The sequence below is a fragment of the Ptychodera flava genome, unplaced genomic scaffold, assembly GCF_041260155.1.
Source record: "Ptychodera flava strain L36383 unplaced genomic scaffold, AS_Pfla_20210202 Scaffold_48__1_contigs__length_985763_pilon, whole genome shotgun sequence".
In the NCBI taxonomy this organism is placed as follows: domain Eukaryota; kingdom Metazoa; phylum Hemichordata; class Enteropneusta; family Ptychoderidae; genus Ptychodera; species Ptychodera flava.
This window is the reverse complement of record NW_027248370.1, coordinates 57,785-74,481: the sequence shown is the minus strand read 5'-3', so window position 1 is coordinate 74,481 and position 16,697 is coordinate 57,785. Positions and strand designations below refer to the sequence as shown.

The following is a 16,697-nucleotide window of genomic DNA, read 5'->3' as shown; positions in this document are numbered from 1 at the left end:
TTATCGATTTATTACGAGTGTGACGGTAGATCAGTCTGAGCATGCGTGAGGTTTACAACATTACGTCATTGCCTTAGCCTTTAGTCCCATGCGCGCGCGGCCAGATTTGACAGATTTTATCGTTCACTGGCAGAGTTCCAAAATCTAGATACTTTGTATCAAAGAGTGTTTCCTTTTAGGGTTGACTTTGACAATGAGTGTTTCCGTTAGGGTTTAATCTTGCCAAACATATGGACATGATCCGCCCAAAGTTTATAAATAGAGGTCAAATTATGAACTCTGGGTGCACTCAAGACCTTTAACACGGAGGTTAACCCCACCCCTTTTTAAGGTGAATAGTAGCTTGTGTCTTTGTTAGCTTAGCTTCATTAGAAGTCAAAATGTTCATCGAAAAGACGTGCTTCGTGTACATATTAATTTGCTGGTCGCTTCCTCGCAGTATTAATCATTACGTTTTCCAGCACAGACAGCGAACACAAGGAGTGACAGGTGCCCTGTAGTATATTAGCTTGTAGATGATTTCTGTGTGTTGATTTTTGTGGGTTTTTTTGGGGTACGTGTGTGTGTGTGTCGCGCGGGGGATTGTCTGATGCATTGAAGTGACATTGTTTTATGCTCATAATGCTGCCTGCATGTGATAAAATAGACGTAAACTCCCTTCTTTCGAGGAATGTCTGTCTTATGTCTGTTTTTTATTCAATTTTATTTTCACAGAATCTGACCATGGACGCCGAGTGAGATGACCTGTCGCTGACAGATTCCCAGTTGGATACCTTGTTTGCCGCCGCCGCCGCCGCTAGCACTGCAGACCAACCTGATGAAAATAATGTGAGTGTGTGTTTATTTATCTACTGACGTATTCCCTTGTGTGTTGTGGTTGATTTTGTGCATGTCTTTGTCAGGCAGGGTTGCCCGATGTGTCGAAGTGACATCGTTATGCTCACTATGCTGTCTGCAGGTGATAAAATTGCTACGAATTTCTGATTAACGTTTGTTCAGTGAGTGTACGTTCATGGACACAGTGAGTTGTGCAGTGTGACCTAGATCAAGTGTTTGATCTCATAATGCTGCGTGCATGTGATAAAATTGACGTAAACTCCTTTCTTTCGAGGAACGTCTGTCTTATGTATTTTTAATTTAATTTTATTTGTACAGAATCTAACCATGGACGCCGATTGGGATGACCTGTCGCTGACAGATTCCCAGTTGGATACTGTGTTTGCCGCCACCGACGCCACTAGCGCTGCAGACCAACACTATGAAAATACTGTGAGTGTGTGTTTATTTATCAACTGACGTATTCCCTTGTGTGTTGTGGTTGATTTTGTGCATGTGTTTGTCAGGCAGGGTTGCCCGATCTCGCGATGTGTCGAAGTGACATCGTTATGCTCAAAATGCTGTCGACAGGTGATAAAATTGTTTCCAATTTCTGATTAACGTTTGTTCAGTGTGCGTACGTTCATGGACACGATGAGTAGTGCAGCATGACCTAGATCAAGTGTTTGTCGACATATCAATTGAAGACATAACATCGCTCAGTTATGAAATGTTCTCAGGCATGTTTGATGTTACCCCTCGCCCTCCAAGCTGTCTGTGATTTCCAATATAAATATAAAACAATTATTTCTTTAAACAATGTAGAAATTTGTAATTTTGTATTCTCCCTCTGGTGGTGTGAGATTAACACAGTTATTCCCCCCTGAATCTTTGCATATAACAATGCACAGAACATTAACAGGAGTCTTGCCTGTATAGAGCTAGAGATAGATACCGTATGTACACTGAAGTACTAAACTGTTGAATGTATGTCTATCTATTATGTGGTGACCTGCTGATATTTAAGATAAATCGGTGTTCAGTCAGAGTAAACACAATATTCTTTGTTCTATTTATTCTTTATCAGTATTTTGTGTGAGTGTCTCTATTTTCATAAGAGTGGTCGCAGTATACAAAATTTTTTTTTAAATTTATTTTTAATTTTTAATTTTTATTTGACTCATTCATATTGTACTGATTGTAATTACCTTTATCCCCCCTTTAGGACCTCAATGACTCTGTATGTGTTGTTGTTGATGATGATGATGATGATGATGATGATGATGATGATGATGATGATGATGATGATGAAAATAAAGTGGCCAATCTATATCAATTGCGGTAAGTTATAATTTTCTACTTGCTCATTTCAAGTGATAGAAAAAGAGTAAACTGTATTTCTTGACTAATGTATGTCCTGTATGTTGTGAACAATACAGTGATGTTTAAAAAAAGTTTTCATTCATGGTGCACCATTTCTGTAAATTATTATTTTTCTTATTTTGTTTTATTTTTATTTTATAGACAAACAACAGCTAAGCCAAAGAAGCAATACATCAGGCTGAGGAAAAATCTTGTTATGGTGAAGACAGCGTGGGATTTGCCTTGGGAAGAAGAAACCAACATGAGTGAAGAAAACGGTACTGTGGGGTCAACATCAACATTAACTGGTAGTAGTAGTAGTAGTTGTAATAGCAGCAGTAGTTATAACTCTCATAGCAGTGATAGTCATAGTTGCCATGATAGTGATAGTACTGATAGTCATTATAGTGATAGCTCTAGTTCTCAAAGCGAAGATATTTATAGTTGTAATAGTGATCATAGCCAATTCACAGAAAACGGAGATAATATTGCCACACAGGATTTGAATGTAAAATTAAAAGACCTCCTACACTCCTACATTCCTCATTCCCCTCAAATATTCAAGATACTCAGCTTCATCCAATTCTTCTGTCCCCATGAATACCCAAGAATTTAATACTAAATGGCAGGCCCTCCTCTCAAATAATCATCCGCCTTCCACACAAAGTTCTTGCCCCTCATCACATCCAACATGTCAGATTGGCGGGGTCAACGGATGACCTGCCGTCAGAAGATTCACCATCAGATGAAGACAGCGGCGCAAAATATTACAGCATTGTACGTGTCCATGAACGACAAGTGAAGAAATTCAATGCTACAGCTCATGACTACGAGATACAATTCAATGATATCCAGCCGGTGCGTGGTTCGTGCAAGTAATGGTAGTACTACAAGATGTGTTTGAGAGTATTATTAGCCGACTCACCCATGGCATCTCTCCAGGGACAGAGTACGCATTACACTTGAAAGTCCGTCCCTTCCCTATCAAATCTGGTTACCTTTTTCCCCTGTTCAAGAACTGACTGTGGACAGAGTGTTGGGCGAAATTGAACGTGTACTGCAGTCCTATGAAGAATTCACCCTAGATGAGAATGTTTACATCAACTTCATTCATGTGCACATGCCTGTTGGGACGGGAAAGAAGTGGGGATGGAGACCCGTCAACATAGCCCGTCGCCTCCGACTGATGAAAAGTATCATTCGCATCACTAACACCGATGAATTATGCTGTGCACGAGCAATAGTGACAGCAACAGCCCACATCAACCGTGACAGTGATCCAGGATGGGACTATGTGCGACAGGGACGACAAGAGCAGAAAAGACATGCATCCGAACTCATGGCCAAAGCAGGTATTTCACCAGGGCCATGTGGACATGAAGAACTTGACAAATTACAAGCTGTCCTTCCATCGTATCGAATCCATGTTATTTCAGACGAGCCGTCAGGTTCACTAGCTTATCAGGGAAGGGACACTTCTCAACACAATATTTACCTTTATCTTCATAACAACCATTATGATGTGATCACGTCGATGCCCGCATTTCTACAGAGAAGCTATTACTGTCACCATTGTCACAAAGGGTACCAAAGAAAGCATGATCACATCTGTGAAGTTTTCTGCAAGTGTTGCTGTGTTCCATCTGTATGTCCAGCAACAGATAATCAGGTCTACTGCAAAGATTGTCATCGCTACTTTCGAGGTCAACAATGCTTCAACAACCATAAAACAACTGGTCCCCTTGCTCAATATGCAACATGTCAAGTCATTCGTCGCTGCAAGTTGTGTGGTGTAACCATCCATTGGGAAAAGAGAAAGAAAGATAATGACCACAATTGTGGTGAAAAGTACTGCAGAGTATGTAAACGGTACCAAGACAGTGATCATTTATGCTACATCCAGCCCATCCACGTGAAAAGAAAGAAGAAGTCCACCAGAGATAGTATTCATGACAATGATGTTGACTTATTCGACTTTGAAGCTGAAGAAGGAGACGAAGAGGACAGTGAAGAAGAGATGAAGTACTATTTCTTTGACTTTGAATGTACCCAAGATGGGGGCGTCCATGTACCCAACTTGTGCATTGTCCAGTCCGAGTCATGTTCAGAGCAGGTGTTCTATGGCCCTAACACCAAGCAAGAGTTTTGCGATTGGGCACTCACAGAAGAAAACGCCGCCAGTACTTTCATCGCACACAATCTGCAAGGTTATGACGGACAATTCATACTGCAATACTGCCATGAAAACAACGTTCAACCTGAAGTCCTTCTCAATGGAACCAAAATCATGCGCATCTTCATCCCCGGCTTAAACATCAAGTTCATTGACTCTTATAATTTCCTACCTGTGGCTTTGGCTCAACTTCCCGACATGTTTGAGCTGAATGAACTGCACAAAGGCTACTTCCCCCATTTCTTCAATACAGCAGAGAATCAAGATTACGTCGGTCCTCTCCCAGATTCCAGATACTATGGTTCCGATGGCATGAAACAGCATGCGAGAGAGAAATTCCTAAAGTGGTACGAAGACGAAAGATTGAAAAACCGCCCTTTCAACCTGAGACAAGAGCTTGAAGACTACTGCAGAAGTGATGTAGACATTCTGAGGAGAAGTTGTTTGAAATTTCAAGACATGTTCAAACAACAGAATGGTGTAGATCCGTTCAGAGATTGTGTGACCATCGCATCAGCCTGCAATGTCGTTTTACGCAAGAATTTCTCAGAATGATACCATCGGGGTCATCCCAGACCATGGTTACATCCAACGAAGAAATCAATCTGTCATTGCATTGCAGTGGTTAGAATGGATTACATTCAAGAATGATGTCAACATCCAACACGTCCACAATGGAGGTGAGAAGAAAATTGACCACTATTGGGTAGATGGTTATGATGAAGAAAACAACACAGTATATGAGATGCACGGTTGCTACTACCATGGCTGTCCTCGATGCTATGAAGACCATGACATTGTCAACACTAAAGTAGAGAAGACAATGGCAGACCTTTACCAAAGTACCCAAGATAAGATGCGATTTCTACCTTGCCATGGCTTTAGAGTGATCGAAAAGTGGAGTGTGACTTCAAGAAAGAAATTCATGAAAACCAAGAACTGCAAGAATTCGTCAAGTCACTTGACCTACAGGAGCCCCTTCATCCACGAGATGCATTCTTTGGCGGCAGAACCAATGCCACTACACTATACCACGAATGTGTTGATGATGAAGAAATTCACTACGTGGATTTCACAAGCCTCTACCCCTACGTCAACAAGTACTGTAAGTACCCTATCAAACATCCAGTAGTACGCACCAAGAACATTGTACTCCCTGTTCACTTATACTTTGGTCTGGCGAAATGTCGAGTTCTGCCTCCTCGAAAACTCTACTTTCCTATTCTCCCCCTCCGAGTGGAAAAGAAGTTGATGTTTCCCCTTTGCAGAAGTTGTGCAGACACCAAACAACAGTCACCATGTGAGCATAATGACGAAGAACGGTCCTTCGTGGGAACTTGGACAACACCTGAATTAGCCAAAGCTGTCGAGAAGGGGTACAAGATCGTCAAAGTCTTTGAGGTATGGCACTACAGAGAAAGAGAAGTGTACAACAGAGAATCGCACACAGGTGGGCTCTTTACCGATTACATCAACACTTTCTTAAAGTTGAAACAAGAGAATAGTGGTAGGCCTTCATGGTGTCAGACAGAAGATGACCAAGATCGGTACACCCGTGAGTACTGTGACAGAGAGGGAATCCTTCTTGACAAGACGAAGATTCACCGAAATCCAGGCCAACGAGCATTGGCAAAACTAATGCTGAATTCTATGTGGGGCAAGTTTGCACAACGCAACAACTTTCCACAGCTGCAGTACATCAAAGAACCTGCAGAACTCTTCCGCCTGCTTACAAGTGAACAACACATTGTCAACAACTTGTCTTTCGTCAATGACGACATGGTTGCTGTTCAACATACACTTCGGAAAGAATTTGTCGAGGGGGCTGTCAACACCAATGTTGTCATTGCTGCATTTACCACTGCCTATGCTCGTCTGAAGTTGTTGGATCTCCTTGAGGCCATTGGTGAACGGGTCTTGTACTTCGACACTGATTCAGTCATCTTTGTCAGCAAACCAGACCAGTACGAACCACCTCTTGGTGATTACTTGGGTGATCTCACCAACGAACTGGATCCTCCCAGCAATTTCATCACCAAGTTCGTGTCAGGGGGAGCTAAAAACTACGCCTTCTGTCTAGCACAGCCCGACAGGAAAGGTAACACCACTCTGTGTAAAGTCAGGGGAATCACCTTAAATTACCGCAACAGCTTAGACGTCAACTTTGATGCCATCACTCGTCTTGTCACCACCTGTCCAACATCAACCATCACCGTGAATGACCCCGTCAAAATCCGACGTGTTGGATGTAATGTAGTATCCAAAAGCAAAAGTAAAAAGTATGCCCTAGTTTATGATAAAAGAGCTCTGATTGAAAATTACAAAACTCTTCCCTACGGTTATTAGACTGTACATTGAATTTGAACCCCTCCCCCCAAGAAATATCAATTAATGTATGTCACTAAACATTTGGCAAATGTTTTCTAGTATTTCACAACATTGTGTTATCAAAATAGTTTTGAATGCTTTGTCAGAAAAAGGTATTGTATTTTGCAATTCAAGAGGTTTTAAAGATCTCATTTAAAGAAAATTTAAGAATTGTAAATGTTTATACTTAGGCATGAACTTGTTGTATTTTAGTATTGCATTTCAAGTTGTTTTAGGAGGATAATGTAAAGAATTTTAGTGAAGCTGTTTTCACAATTCTCGCGTGTTTCAGCAATCAATGAATCTATTGTATAAATCCTATTCACAAAAAAACACCAAAAAACGTCAAACTTGCGATCTTGTATACAGGTAGTTTTGGCAATTTAAAGAAAAAAAGAAATCTGATCATTCTGTTTATTAGAGTTGTAAATTTCATTCATTTTTAAAGTCTTGAAATGTATGTGTTTGAATTTTTTAGAAATGAAATTTTGAAATGAAATTTTGCAAATGAAAGAGATAAGAATGTACATTTTACTCCATGAAACTTTAGATATTGACTTTGGAATTGAACATGACAGATCAACAGTTTGATTTGTTTTGGGTTTTTTTGAGAGAGAGTTCAAATAATCTGTAGATCTCAACTTTCATCTTTAAAAACTTTTATATGTGAACCAAACAAAAGTTCCTGATTAATATTTTTGTAAAGTAATAAACTGACATCAATTTAGTTTATTTTAAATGATTCAGAGGCTGGTTTGAATTTATTTGTGAGTGTTTATGTGTAAACATTTGTTGAGTGAGGAAGTATGTTTGTTTGTGTGTGTGTGTGTGTGTGTGTGTGTGTGTGTCCCCTTGCCCCGAAGGCCAAAAAGTGGGCCCCACTGCCCCGAGGGCCACCGAGGAAGATCGGTCTTTGTCGATGAATGAGATCACACTTTCCCTGTTTATGGACTCCCTCCACCCCTCTTGACCCTTTGAAGGCCCCTCAGCCCCTCGGGCCTTATTTTGCCCTCCCTCTGTCAAGAAATGAGAACATCCTTTCTAGTATAAGCTCGTACCATTTTAGAGTAAGGCTCATTTGACGTGATGGGTCTCATTCTGCAAACACTCTTGAAGCTGATCATCAATAATCGAGATTTCTCCAATCCTATGTTCTTCCTGTATTTGTGTGTGCTGCCATACATCATCTATGATAAATTTTTTAAAAGGAGCCAGTCTCATGTTCTGAAAACATTGATCTGAGTGGAGAGATTGACTGAAAGGAAATCAACCAAAAAAGTCCCTCACGGTGAAGATCAAGTTGGTCAACTTGGTATACCATGCCACGAACGAAATGCAAAGAACTGTCCTTACCCTGGTTGTCATGCAAAACATCTCGTAAGACTGGCAAATCATCTCACACAAGTGCATAATATTGAAGACAAAGTTGAAAGACAGAGATTTTTGAAACTGGCCAGACAATCTGACACTCATCAATTGATGTGCCAGTTGATACGAATCGTTCGTCTACTGTCTGAACAACATCAATCAAGTCAATCATGGATGCAAGACTACAACATCCATTCACTGCTCTCATATGTGGACCCACACAGTCAGGCAAAACCGAATTCGTCAAACGACTGCTGAAGGAACGGGAAACTATGATTTTTCCATCTCCTGAGCGTATTGTCTGGTGCTATGGAGAATATCAACCTGCCTATACGGATCTGGCTGCCCTTATCCCTAGTAGTCATTTTGTTGAAGGCATTCCTGAAGAGTTGGACAGTATGTTTTTCCCTCACCAATCCAACTTATTGATCATTGATGATCCGGTGTCAGAAACTGCAAATGACAAGAGAATTACCAATCTGTTCACCAAAGGTTCTCATTATCGTAATCTCTCTGTCATACTCATCTTACAAAATATGTTTCATCAAGGCAGAGAGACTCGAACCATGAGTCTGAATTCACATTATCTGGTCTTGTTTAAAAATCCAAGAGATTGATCACAAATCACTCACTTAGCCAAACAGATGTACCCAGGACACACCCGTTTCATCCAAGAAGCTTTTACCGATGCCTCCCGTGAACCCTATGGCTATCTCCTCATTGACCTGAAACCCAACACACCAGAAGTCCTTCGTCTGCACACGAACATCTTTCCAGGAGAGACTGCCTTTGTTTACGTCAGGAAAACATAAAATAGACATGATGAGATGAAATGCCATCATTTCATCATGTCTCAGCGAATGAGAAAACATGCTCATTTTCTCTCTGTGTTAGCCAAGGGCAATCCAAAGCAACAGAGGGGGATCATCGAGGGAGCCAGTAACGATTTAATTCATTGCCTCTGTGAATGTTGTCTGAACATTCTTCGGGGAAGTGTTCCACTGTCATCTGCTCAAAAGAAGAAATTGAGCAAATACAAACATCATCTTCGCACACTGTCAAATAAAAAGGTTTCAACATCAAAGAAGAAGAAGATACTTGTGCAAAAGGGTGGATTTCTCTCAGCCGTCCTAGGGCCTGTGCTGTCTGTGTTGGGAAGTCTCCTCTTTAAGTGAATTGTCATCATGCCCATGGAACATGCCAAGAAGATGGCACTTGTGCCACAGGAATTACTAGATACCATACAACTACAGCAGAATCAAACAACAAACCCTGTGACAAAGATGCTGTCCTCTCTGGATAGGGAGATGCAACAAATCTTGGAAAGAACAGACATCACCGATGATGAAAAGGCAAAACTGTACCACAGACTCTTCAGCAGTACAGGGCTTACATTGATAAAAAGAAGGAACCTGTTCAAATCAGTATCCTCCCCTCTGAAACTTCAACGGGTACCACTACCGCTGTGTCTTCTTCTGGGTCTCCTTTAGCTAAGGGCACGGAAGAGGAAGGCATAGATAAACCAAAGCCCTTAGGTAGTGTGGAGCAGGATGTGATGGAAAGTGTGCCAAAATCCCTCCGACGAAAAGCACACTTGCTCCTTCAGAAAGTGAAACAGCATGACTCCGTGGATTGGAATGAGAAAGGGGAATTAACGTACGATGGCAATCCCTTACCTGGAACTCATATGGTAGACCTCATCAACGACACCTTACGTCGGAGGAAAACTTTCACTCCTAGAGGGTGGGAACAATTTGCCCAAGTGCTGCCTGACATGAATGTACCACAAGATCTGATAGGCAACAAGGAAAGATGGAACTGGATTCAGTCTCAGCGAAAATCAAAAGGATTGTTTCAGCCAAGAGGTGATGATGATGAAGAAGGTGATCATGGAGTATTTGCTGGACAATCATCCGCCAAAAAGAAAAAGATAAGGAGGGAGATACGTCCTGTCACTTCAACCGCTGCAAGACCGCGACATCGACCATCCATGACAGGGAATTGGCTCAACTTTTAAAACATCACTCGACAATTTGATGATAGTCATTCCAAAGGAGACCTCTGTCATGGAGTGTTGTCCACCTTCTCTATCCCTTGGCGATGTCCTCAAACGGGTGAGGTGCCTCTGTGCTTGCTGTTCTGGATCCATCGTCATCAAACATGAAACCTGTGACCAAATTGACGGACTTGGATCAGCACCTAAGCCAGGTGTATTATGATCCAAGTCATTCCACAAGTTTTTGAGGAATCGATGCTGTTTACCGTGCTACAAAAGAGAAGGGAATAAAGACCACCCGTCAGAAAGTGAGAGAATGGATGCAACATCAGGACACTTACACATTACACAAACCAGTGAGGTGGAAGTTTCCAAGGGCTAGAGTAATTGTTGGTGGAATGGATCAACAGTTGCAAGCCGATCTTGCGGATGTCAGTTCACTAGCAAAATACAATTCAGGGTTCCGATACATCCTCACCTGCATTGATATTTTATCCAAGTATGCCTGGGCCATTCCCTTGAAAGACAAACGAGGAGCCACTTTGGTGGCAGCGTTTGAACAGATTTTGAAGACTGGACGAAAACCAGAAAAACTACAAACGGATCAAGGCAAAGAATTCGTGAACCACCTATTTCAGAAATTTCTGAAGAGTGAAGACATTCAATTTTTCACCACTGGAAACGAAATGAAAGCTTCTGTGGTTTAACATTTCAATCGTACGCTGAAAACTAAAATGTGGAAGTACTTTACCAGAAACAACACCCTAAGCTACCTATCGGTGCTTCCACAGCTAATGCAATCTTACAACAACACTTGGCATCGCAGCATCAAGAAAAACCGGCGTCTGTCAACAAGACCAATGAAAGAGGTGTGGGATAATCTGTACAGTGACTATGAACAGAAGACGGTGAAATTCAAATTCAGTGTGGAGAACAAGTGAGAATCAGCAAAACTAAATGTATGTTCAAGAAAGGTTATCTGCCAAATTGGACAGAAGAAATCTTCACTGTGTCGAAAAAGGATCTCAAGTCGACCACCTCTTTACATGCTGAAAGATTTTGATGAGGAGGAATTAGAAGGTACTTTCTATGAACAAGAACTACAAAAAGTCGTCAAGAAAGAGGACGACGTCTTCAGAGTGGAAAAAATACTCAAAACAAGAAAGAGAAAGGGCAAGACTGAATATCTGGTCAAGTGGTATGGTTGGCCATCCAAATTCAATAGTTGGGTCAGGGATCTGGCAAAACTATAAGAGGGATGACTCTGTTCGGAGAGTCACAGTCTGACCCTCCACTTTCATCATGGCTGAACATCCGTTTTTCATGACACTACCGAGCAATGCATCCATGGATGTTTTCCCAGACAATGCAGTGACAGGCTACACTGTGAAATTACCAAACACATTTCTCTGCGGGGCAACTGGGAAGTGGCCTTGATGGACATACACTACCCTTTCTCTTGGTACAATGTGGTCGAGGGCAGAAACGTGCTGGCGTACGAAATTCAAGACCATAGAAAAACACTTGTCAAAATACCTGCAGGTTACTACGATGATTTTGGAATTATACTGACCACTCTGAGAGAGCAAGGTTTACCCGACAACATCCAGTTGACTTTTGACCCAGTATCAGAAAAGTAACTGCTGAGTGAGGGTACCAGCCTCTACTTTCTCCCAGGTCTGGCTGAACTCATGGAATTTTACCCCAGTACTATCTTGAGGCAGAAGAACGATGCACCTTTCATGTTCAGTGTTCGAAATCTCTCTTCTCTGTATGTGTATTGCGACCTAGTGGACGACCAGTTGGTGGGAGATACCTTTGCACCCCTGTTAAGAATAGAAAATGTGGAAGGGATCCATGGACAGATGATCAACCGCACCTTGCACACGCCATACTTTCTTCCCTGAGAAACCGCGAATTTGATACAGTAGAAGTCTACATAAGAGACGACACGGGTCAGAAAGTGCCATTTCAAGGTGGGAAAGTGATCGTGACACTAGCCTTCAGAAAACGACTCCCTACACTATTGTAGCCTGAACCATGCCGTATAGACGTAAAATCTATGAAAGCAACCCGGCCACATACAAGAAGTTTTATTTGGATCAGGTGGGAAATGGAGCATCGTTCCAGGGGGTAGCCGTGCAGAGAGGATATGGCTTGGGTGGTATTTTGGAGGCCTCTTCCGTGCAGCAACACCATTGCTCAAACAAGGTGCTAAAGTCCTAGGGAGACAGATGTTGAAAATGGGACTCAACATTGCAGGGGATGCACTCAGTGGACGTAACATCAAGCACTCGGCAAAACGACGGTTGGTGGAAGCCGGGAAACAGTTGATGGCAGGCAGGGGTTCCAGATACTCAGTTCCCCAAGGCGGCGGTAGTATAAAACGTAAAACTCCGAAACGAAGAGTCATTTCCTCCAAAGCTAAGCAAAAGAGAAGATCTCCTGACATTTTTGACTAACATGGCATTTCTTCACGAACGCTCCTGCGAGTGCACCAAGAGTGAACTTGACTTGTTCACAGTTCCTCCAACGCAGACCAGTGTGGAAGAGGGACAATGGGAAGAAGTGCATCCCCTGATCCACATTGTGGAATCGGGACCCATCGAATTTGTGATTTCGGGTTCAGGGGAAGACTACATCGATCTGTCCTCGACACTCCTTCTGATCAAGGCCAAGATTACAAAAGTTGATGGTACTAACCTCGGTGCAGATGCAGCAGTGGGTCCCGTCAACTTGTGGCTCCATTCACTGTTCAGCCAGGTGGATGTACACCTCAATGGCAAAATGATATCCAACCCTTCCTCTACGTACCCCTACCGAGCCTTGTTGGAGACCTTGTTGAATTATGGTAAGGAGGCCAAAGACACCCATATCGGTTCAGCCCTCTTCTTCAAGGACTATCACTTGAAAATGGATGAAGTGGACCCACTAAAAAAGGTGGAGAAGTGAACAAGGGACTGAAAAACCGATATGCCTTCACGTCGGGCAGTCAAGTTGTCGATATGGTAGGACCCATCCATTCGGATCTCTTCTTTCAGCCCAAGTATCTGATGAATGGTGTCTAATTACGTCTCAAACTCAATAGAAGCAAAAATGCCTTCTCCCTTGTGAGCTCTGCAGAAAATCCAGGTTCAAAGCTGTAGTCACGGAAGCCACACTACTGATCAGGAAAATAAAACTCAGTCCATCGGTACAGCTGGGGCATGCAGAAGCTTTAAAGCAGGGACCGTCCAAGTATCCCATACATTGTTGTGTGATGAAGGTTCTGTCTATTCCTGGAGGCACCATGTCCTTCAACAAAGACCACATCTTTCTGGGACAGCTACCTAAACGTGTGGTCTTGGGTCTGGTGGACAACGATGCCTTCAACGGTTCATACAAGAAAAATCCTTTCAACTTCAAACATTACGACATGACGTCGCTGGTCCTTAATGTCAGTGGAAAGCAAGTTCCGAGCAAACCCCTAAAACTGAAATGGACTTCACCAAAGCAGGTGGTCAATCATTCATCATGGCCTACTATTCCCTGTTCACTGGGACTAATAAAATAGGCAGGGATGAAGGAATCAACATCAATCGCTATGAATACGACAATGGATACACACTGTTTGCATTTGATCTCACACCAGACTTGTCTGCCGACGGAGGACATTTGAACCTGGTCAAAGAAGGCAACCTGGGCATCGAACTGCAGTTCAGACAAGCCCTGCCAAATACTGTGAATTTACTCGTGTATGGCGAACTGGATAACATCATTGAAATCGACAGAGACCGCAACATCCTCTTTGATTACTGAAGTTGATTCCTCGACTGCAGTGAAAGATGGACACGTTAAAGTTGAAAGAGATCTTGAGTACAGATCGATACACTGCATCATCTTTTGGCGGGGTGGAACCATCAGACTGATTGCCTAAGACCAGACTAAAGTCCTATCCTGCTGCCTTTGTGGCCAATGTGGACCCAAGTACCCAACCAGGGAAACACTGGGTGGCTTTCTACTTTGCCGATAGCAACTGTGGTGAATATTTCGATTCGTACGGACGTCCACCCAACAGGACACCTTTCAAGGCATTCCTGAACAGGAACTCTCTCGACTGGATCTATAACAGACAAAGGCTCCAGGGACCCCTTTCTTCAGTGTGTGGACAATACGTCCTTTACTATCTGCTACATCGTTGCCGGGGATGGTCCATGTCGAACATTGTGAAGCAGTTTACCGAGGACTTGACTTTTAATGACTTTCTCGTGAATGATTTCATTGAAAAATTGACCGGTGTTAATTTTGACATTTATGATGTTAAGTTTTTACAGACTCGTTTGACTTACAAGTCATATTCATTACATTGTTACTAGTTCTTGTGTTGACTTTCCTTTTGGTGTTCAATAAATTTTCAATTTTGTTCAACTGAAAATACAAAGCATGTGTGTCTGTGTTTTTTTTTTCTCTCTCTCTCAAGGATGATGGGTATAAAGGGGGGAGGGGGAAGGGAGGGGAGGGCAATCAATCATACTCGTTCATAAAACAATCATACTTCGCTAGCTCACAAAGAGTATAGACGGACAAGATATTGATTTTCATTTTAAACAATAACAGTAAATTTTATTTTCTCAAAGTTAAAAATTTAACAAGGCAAAAAACATGAAACACAACACCTTGTTTTATTGCAAGTGTTTTTCAGTGTCCTTGGCAAACTTGTAATGTCCGAAGAAAAAAAAACATTTATAAATTAAAGGAAATTGAAATGATTAACTGCTTGCAGAACTAACTGTGGAACAAACTGCAGTGATCATGTTGTTGCACAAGACCATTCCATACATAGACAGACTGTCCGATAGAGCTTCAAAACATCTTTCAGGGTCTTCACTCCAGCGGTAGTACAACAACTCCAGGAGGTCATCAAGATCAAGTAATCCAAGGGGAACATTATGATCCAGGGTGATGTAACACAGTTCAGCCATGGCAAGAATAGATTTCTGCACAGCCAGCATGTTGATTCGTTTGGCAGCATCTGTAAAGTATTTGCTGATGACTTCTCGTTGACCTGCGGGGGTATCGCCATAGTACAGGCACTCATGGTCCCTCTGAGATGGGTAGTCTTCTCGGCACCCCTCACAGTTTTCGTTGATGATAGCATTGACTTGGTCCAGGATAAACTTGGCGTAGACATATTTTGCCACTCTTCTTGCTACTTTCCTGTCCAAGTCATTTGGCATATCGCTGAAGGAAGGCTCTGAAAAGGGATGAAATACAGGTCAATTGCACGTCAGTGTCTTGGCAGCCTCATCGATACTCTGCACAATACTTTTCAATCGACTCCACTGATCCAAATTCAAATTGATGCCCTTCTTTGTCGGTATCAGTTCTCCAGTGTCAGGTTTCTTGAAGAATTCACGTATCCCCACGTACACTTTCCCTTGAACATCTGCACACTCACAATCCGAGCTGACGTATCTGTGTCACGCAGAAGAAATCTGAACTGTCTATCACCTGCTTGACTGGTGGTGCCAGGCTTGGAAGGTGAAGGGACCAAAGCAGCTGCTGATGGCTGACTGGACAAAGTCTTATGAGGCAGGGGCACTTCCTGAGAAGGCTCTGGCAAGTCAGGGCTCTTCCTTCCTGGAACATCAGCAAACCTCTCATCTTGGTCAGAGACGGTGGGCATTGTCCAGACACTGGTGTTAGTCTTAACGTTGAAGTAGTATGGCAGTTCTGCCTTCACTGAATAACACTTGCGCCATCCCTCTTCCAGTAGTCTTGGTGACAGCATTGGAGTTGCCATGGTTATGAAGAGTTGAGTTGTTGTTGTTGTTGAGGGTGGGACTTCTAGAGCAAGACTGGCCCTTAGATGGCCCTCTCAGAACTTATATACCCTCATTTTTGCATATATTAAGCAACTGACCAATCAGGAAAGCACATTGCTATCCCAATATCCCTTGCGGCATTCAAATGAACCAATGGGAGAGGCTAGTTAATGAGGCCCCCTAGCATGTGAAATAAAGTAAAAAAAGACCCCCTAACTTACTCAAGTGTTCTATACTGTATCCCTAACTACTGTCGACTGATTCAATTGCTTCATTGTACGATGTATTAGTGTACATTGACACAATGTCTGGTGTTACCAATGTTGCATTGGCCGGAACATTTATTGGCTCAATTTCCTTTTAAAGTCTGTTGTATCTTTGATGTATGTTGGTTATTTCTTCACGATTGGTTTGAGAAAATAGTCAATGAATTATAATGTGTGAAAGGTTGGACTGCAGCAGCCACTTATAATTGGGCGTCCTACTAACTTATTTCCTGGTGGGCGGCATTTTGTGCATTTTGGCATGAGGTACCAACTTGAAAGTGGTGTTAGTATTTACTGTTAACTGGAATACTCGCCATGGCTAATCAACACTTTATATAAAACAGCCAAACATAATATACACTGACAATGTACACAATATCATACACAAAACGCAAACAACGAAGATATGAACGATGTGTTGAGTTGCTTTTTCTTTATTACATACCTAAATACGATAAAATGAACTATAGTACCTTCCGCCTATATGTCCGACATAACCGAACTGAAACGATCGATGTAACACAGATGTTGTAACAAGTGACTAC

At 42.3% G+C, this 16,697-nt stretch overlaps 4 protein-coding genes across 4 annotated transcripts; 3 read left to right on the top strand and 1 right to left on the bottom strand.

The window, feature by feature from the left end:
* Positions 1-1,172: 1,172 nt before the first annotated feature.
* On the top strand, positions 1,173-4,906 carry LOC139128294 (uncharacterized). The gene is made up of 3 exons (XM_070694093.1): positions 1,173-1,269; positions 2,042-2,157; positions 2,341-4,906. Exon 3 carries the CDS (start codon positions 3,299-3,301, stop codon positions 4,904-4,906), a length of 1,608 nt encoding a protein of 535 aa, XP_070550194.1. The 5' UTR covers positions 1,173-1,269; positions 2,042-2,157; positions 2,341-3,298.
* A 119-nt stretch (positions 4,907-5,025) lies between these two features.
* On the top strand, positions 5,026-6,697 carry LOC139128292 (uncharacterized). The gene is made up of 2 exons (XM_070694092.1): positions 5,026-5,031; positions 5,237-6,697. Exons 1-2 carry the CDS (start codon positions 5,026-5,028, stop codon positions 6,695-6,697), a joined length of 1,467 nt encoding a protein of 488 aa, XP_070550193.1.
* Positions 6,698-12,545: 5,848 nt separating this feature from the next.
* On the top strand, positions 12,546-13,034 carry LOC139128291 (uncharacterized protein F54H12.2-like). The gene has a single exon (XM_070694091.1). The coding sequence runs from the start codon at positions 12,546-12,548 to the stop codon at positions 13,032-13,034; it is 489 nt and encodes a 162-aa protein (XP_070550192.1).
* Positions 13,035-14,830: 1,796 nt separating this feature from the next.
* LOC139128290 (uncharacterized) lies at positions 14,831-16,132 on the bottom strand. Its single transcript, XM_070694090.1, has 2 exons — positions 15,573-16,132; positions 14,831-15,315 (listed from the first exon to the last, which is right to left on the bottom strand). The coding sequence occupies exons 1-2, from the start codon at positions 15,862-15,864 to the stop codon at positions 14,831-14,833; spliced, it is 777 nt and encodes a 258-aa protein (XP_070550191.1). The 5' UTR covers positions 15,865-16,132.
* Between the last annotated feature and the right edge of the window lie 565 nt (positions 16,133-16,697).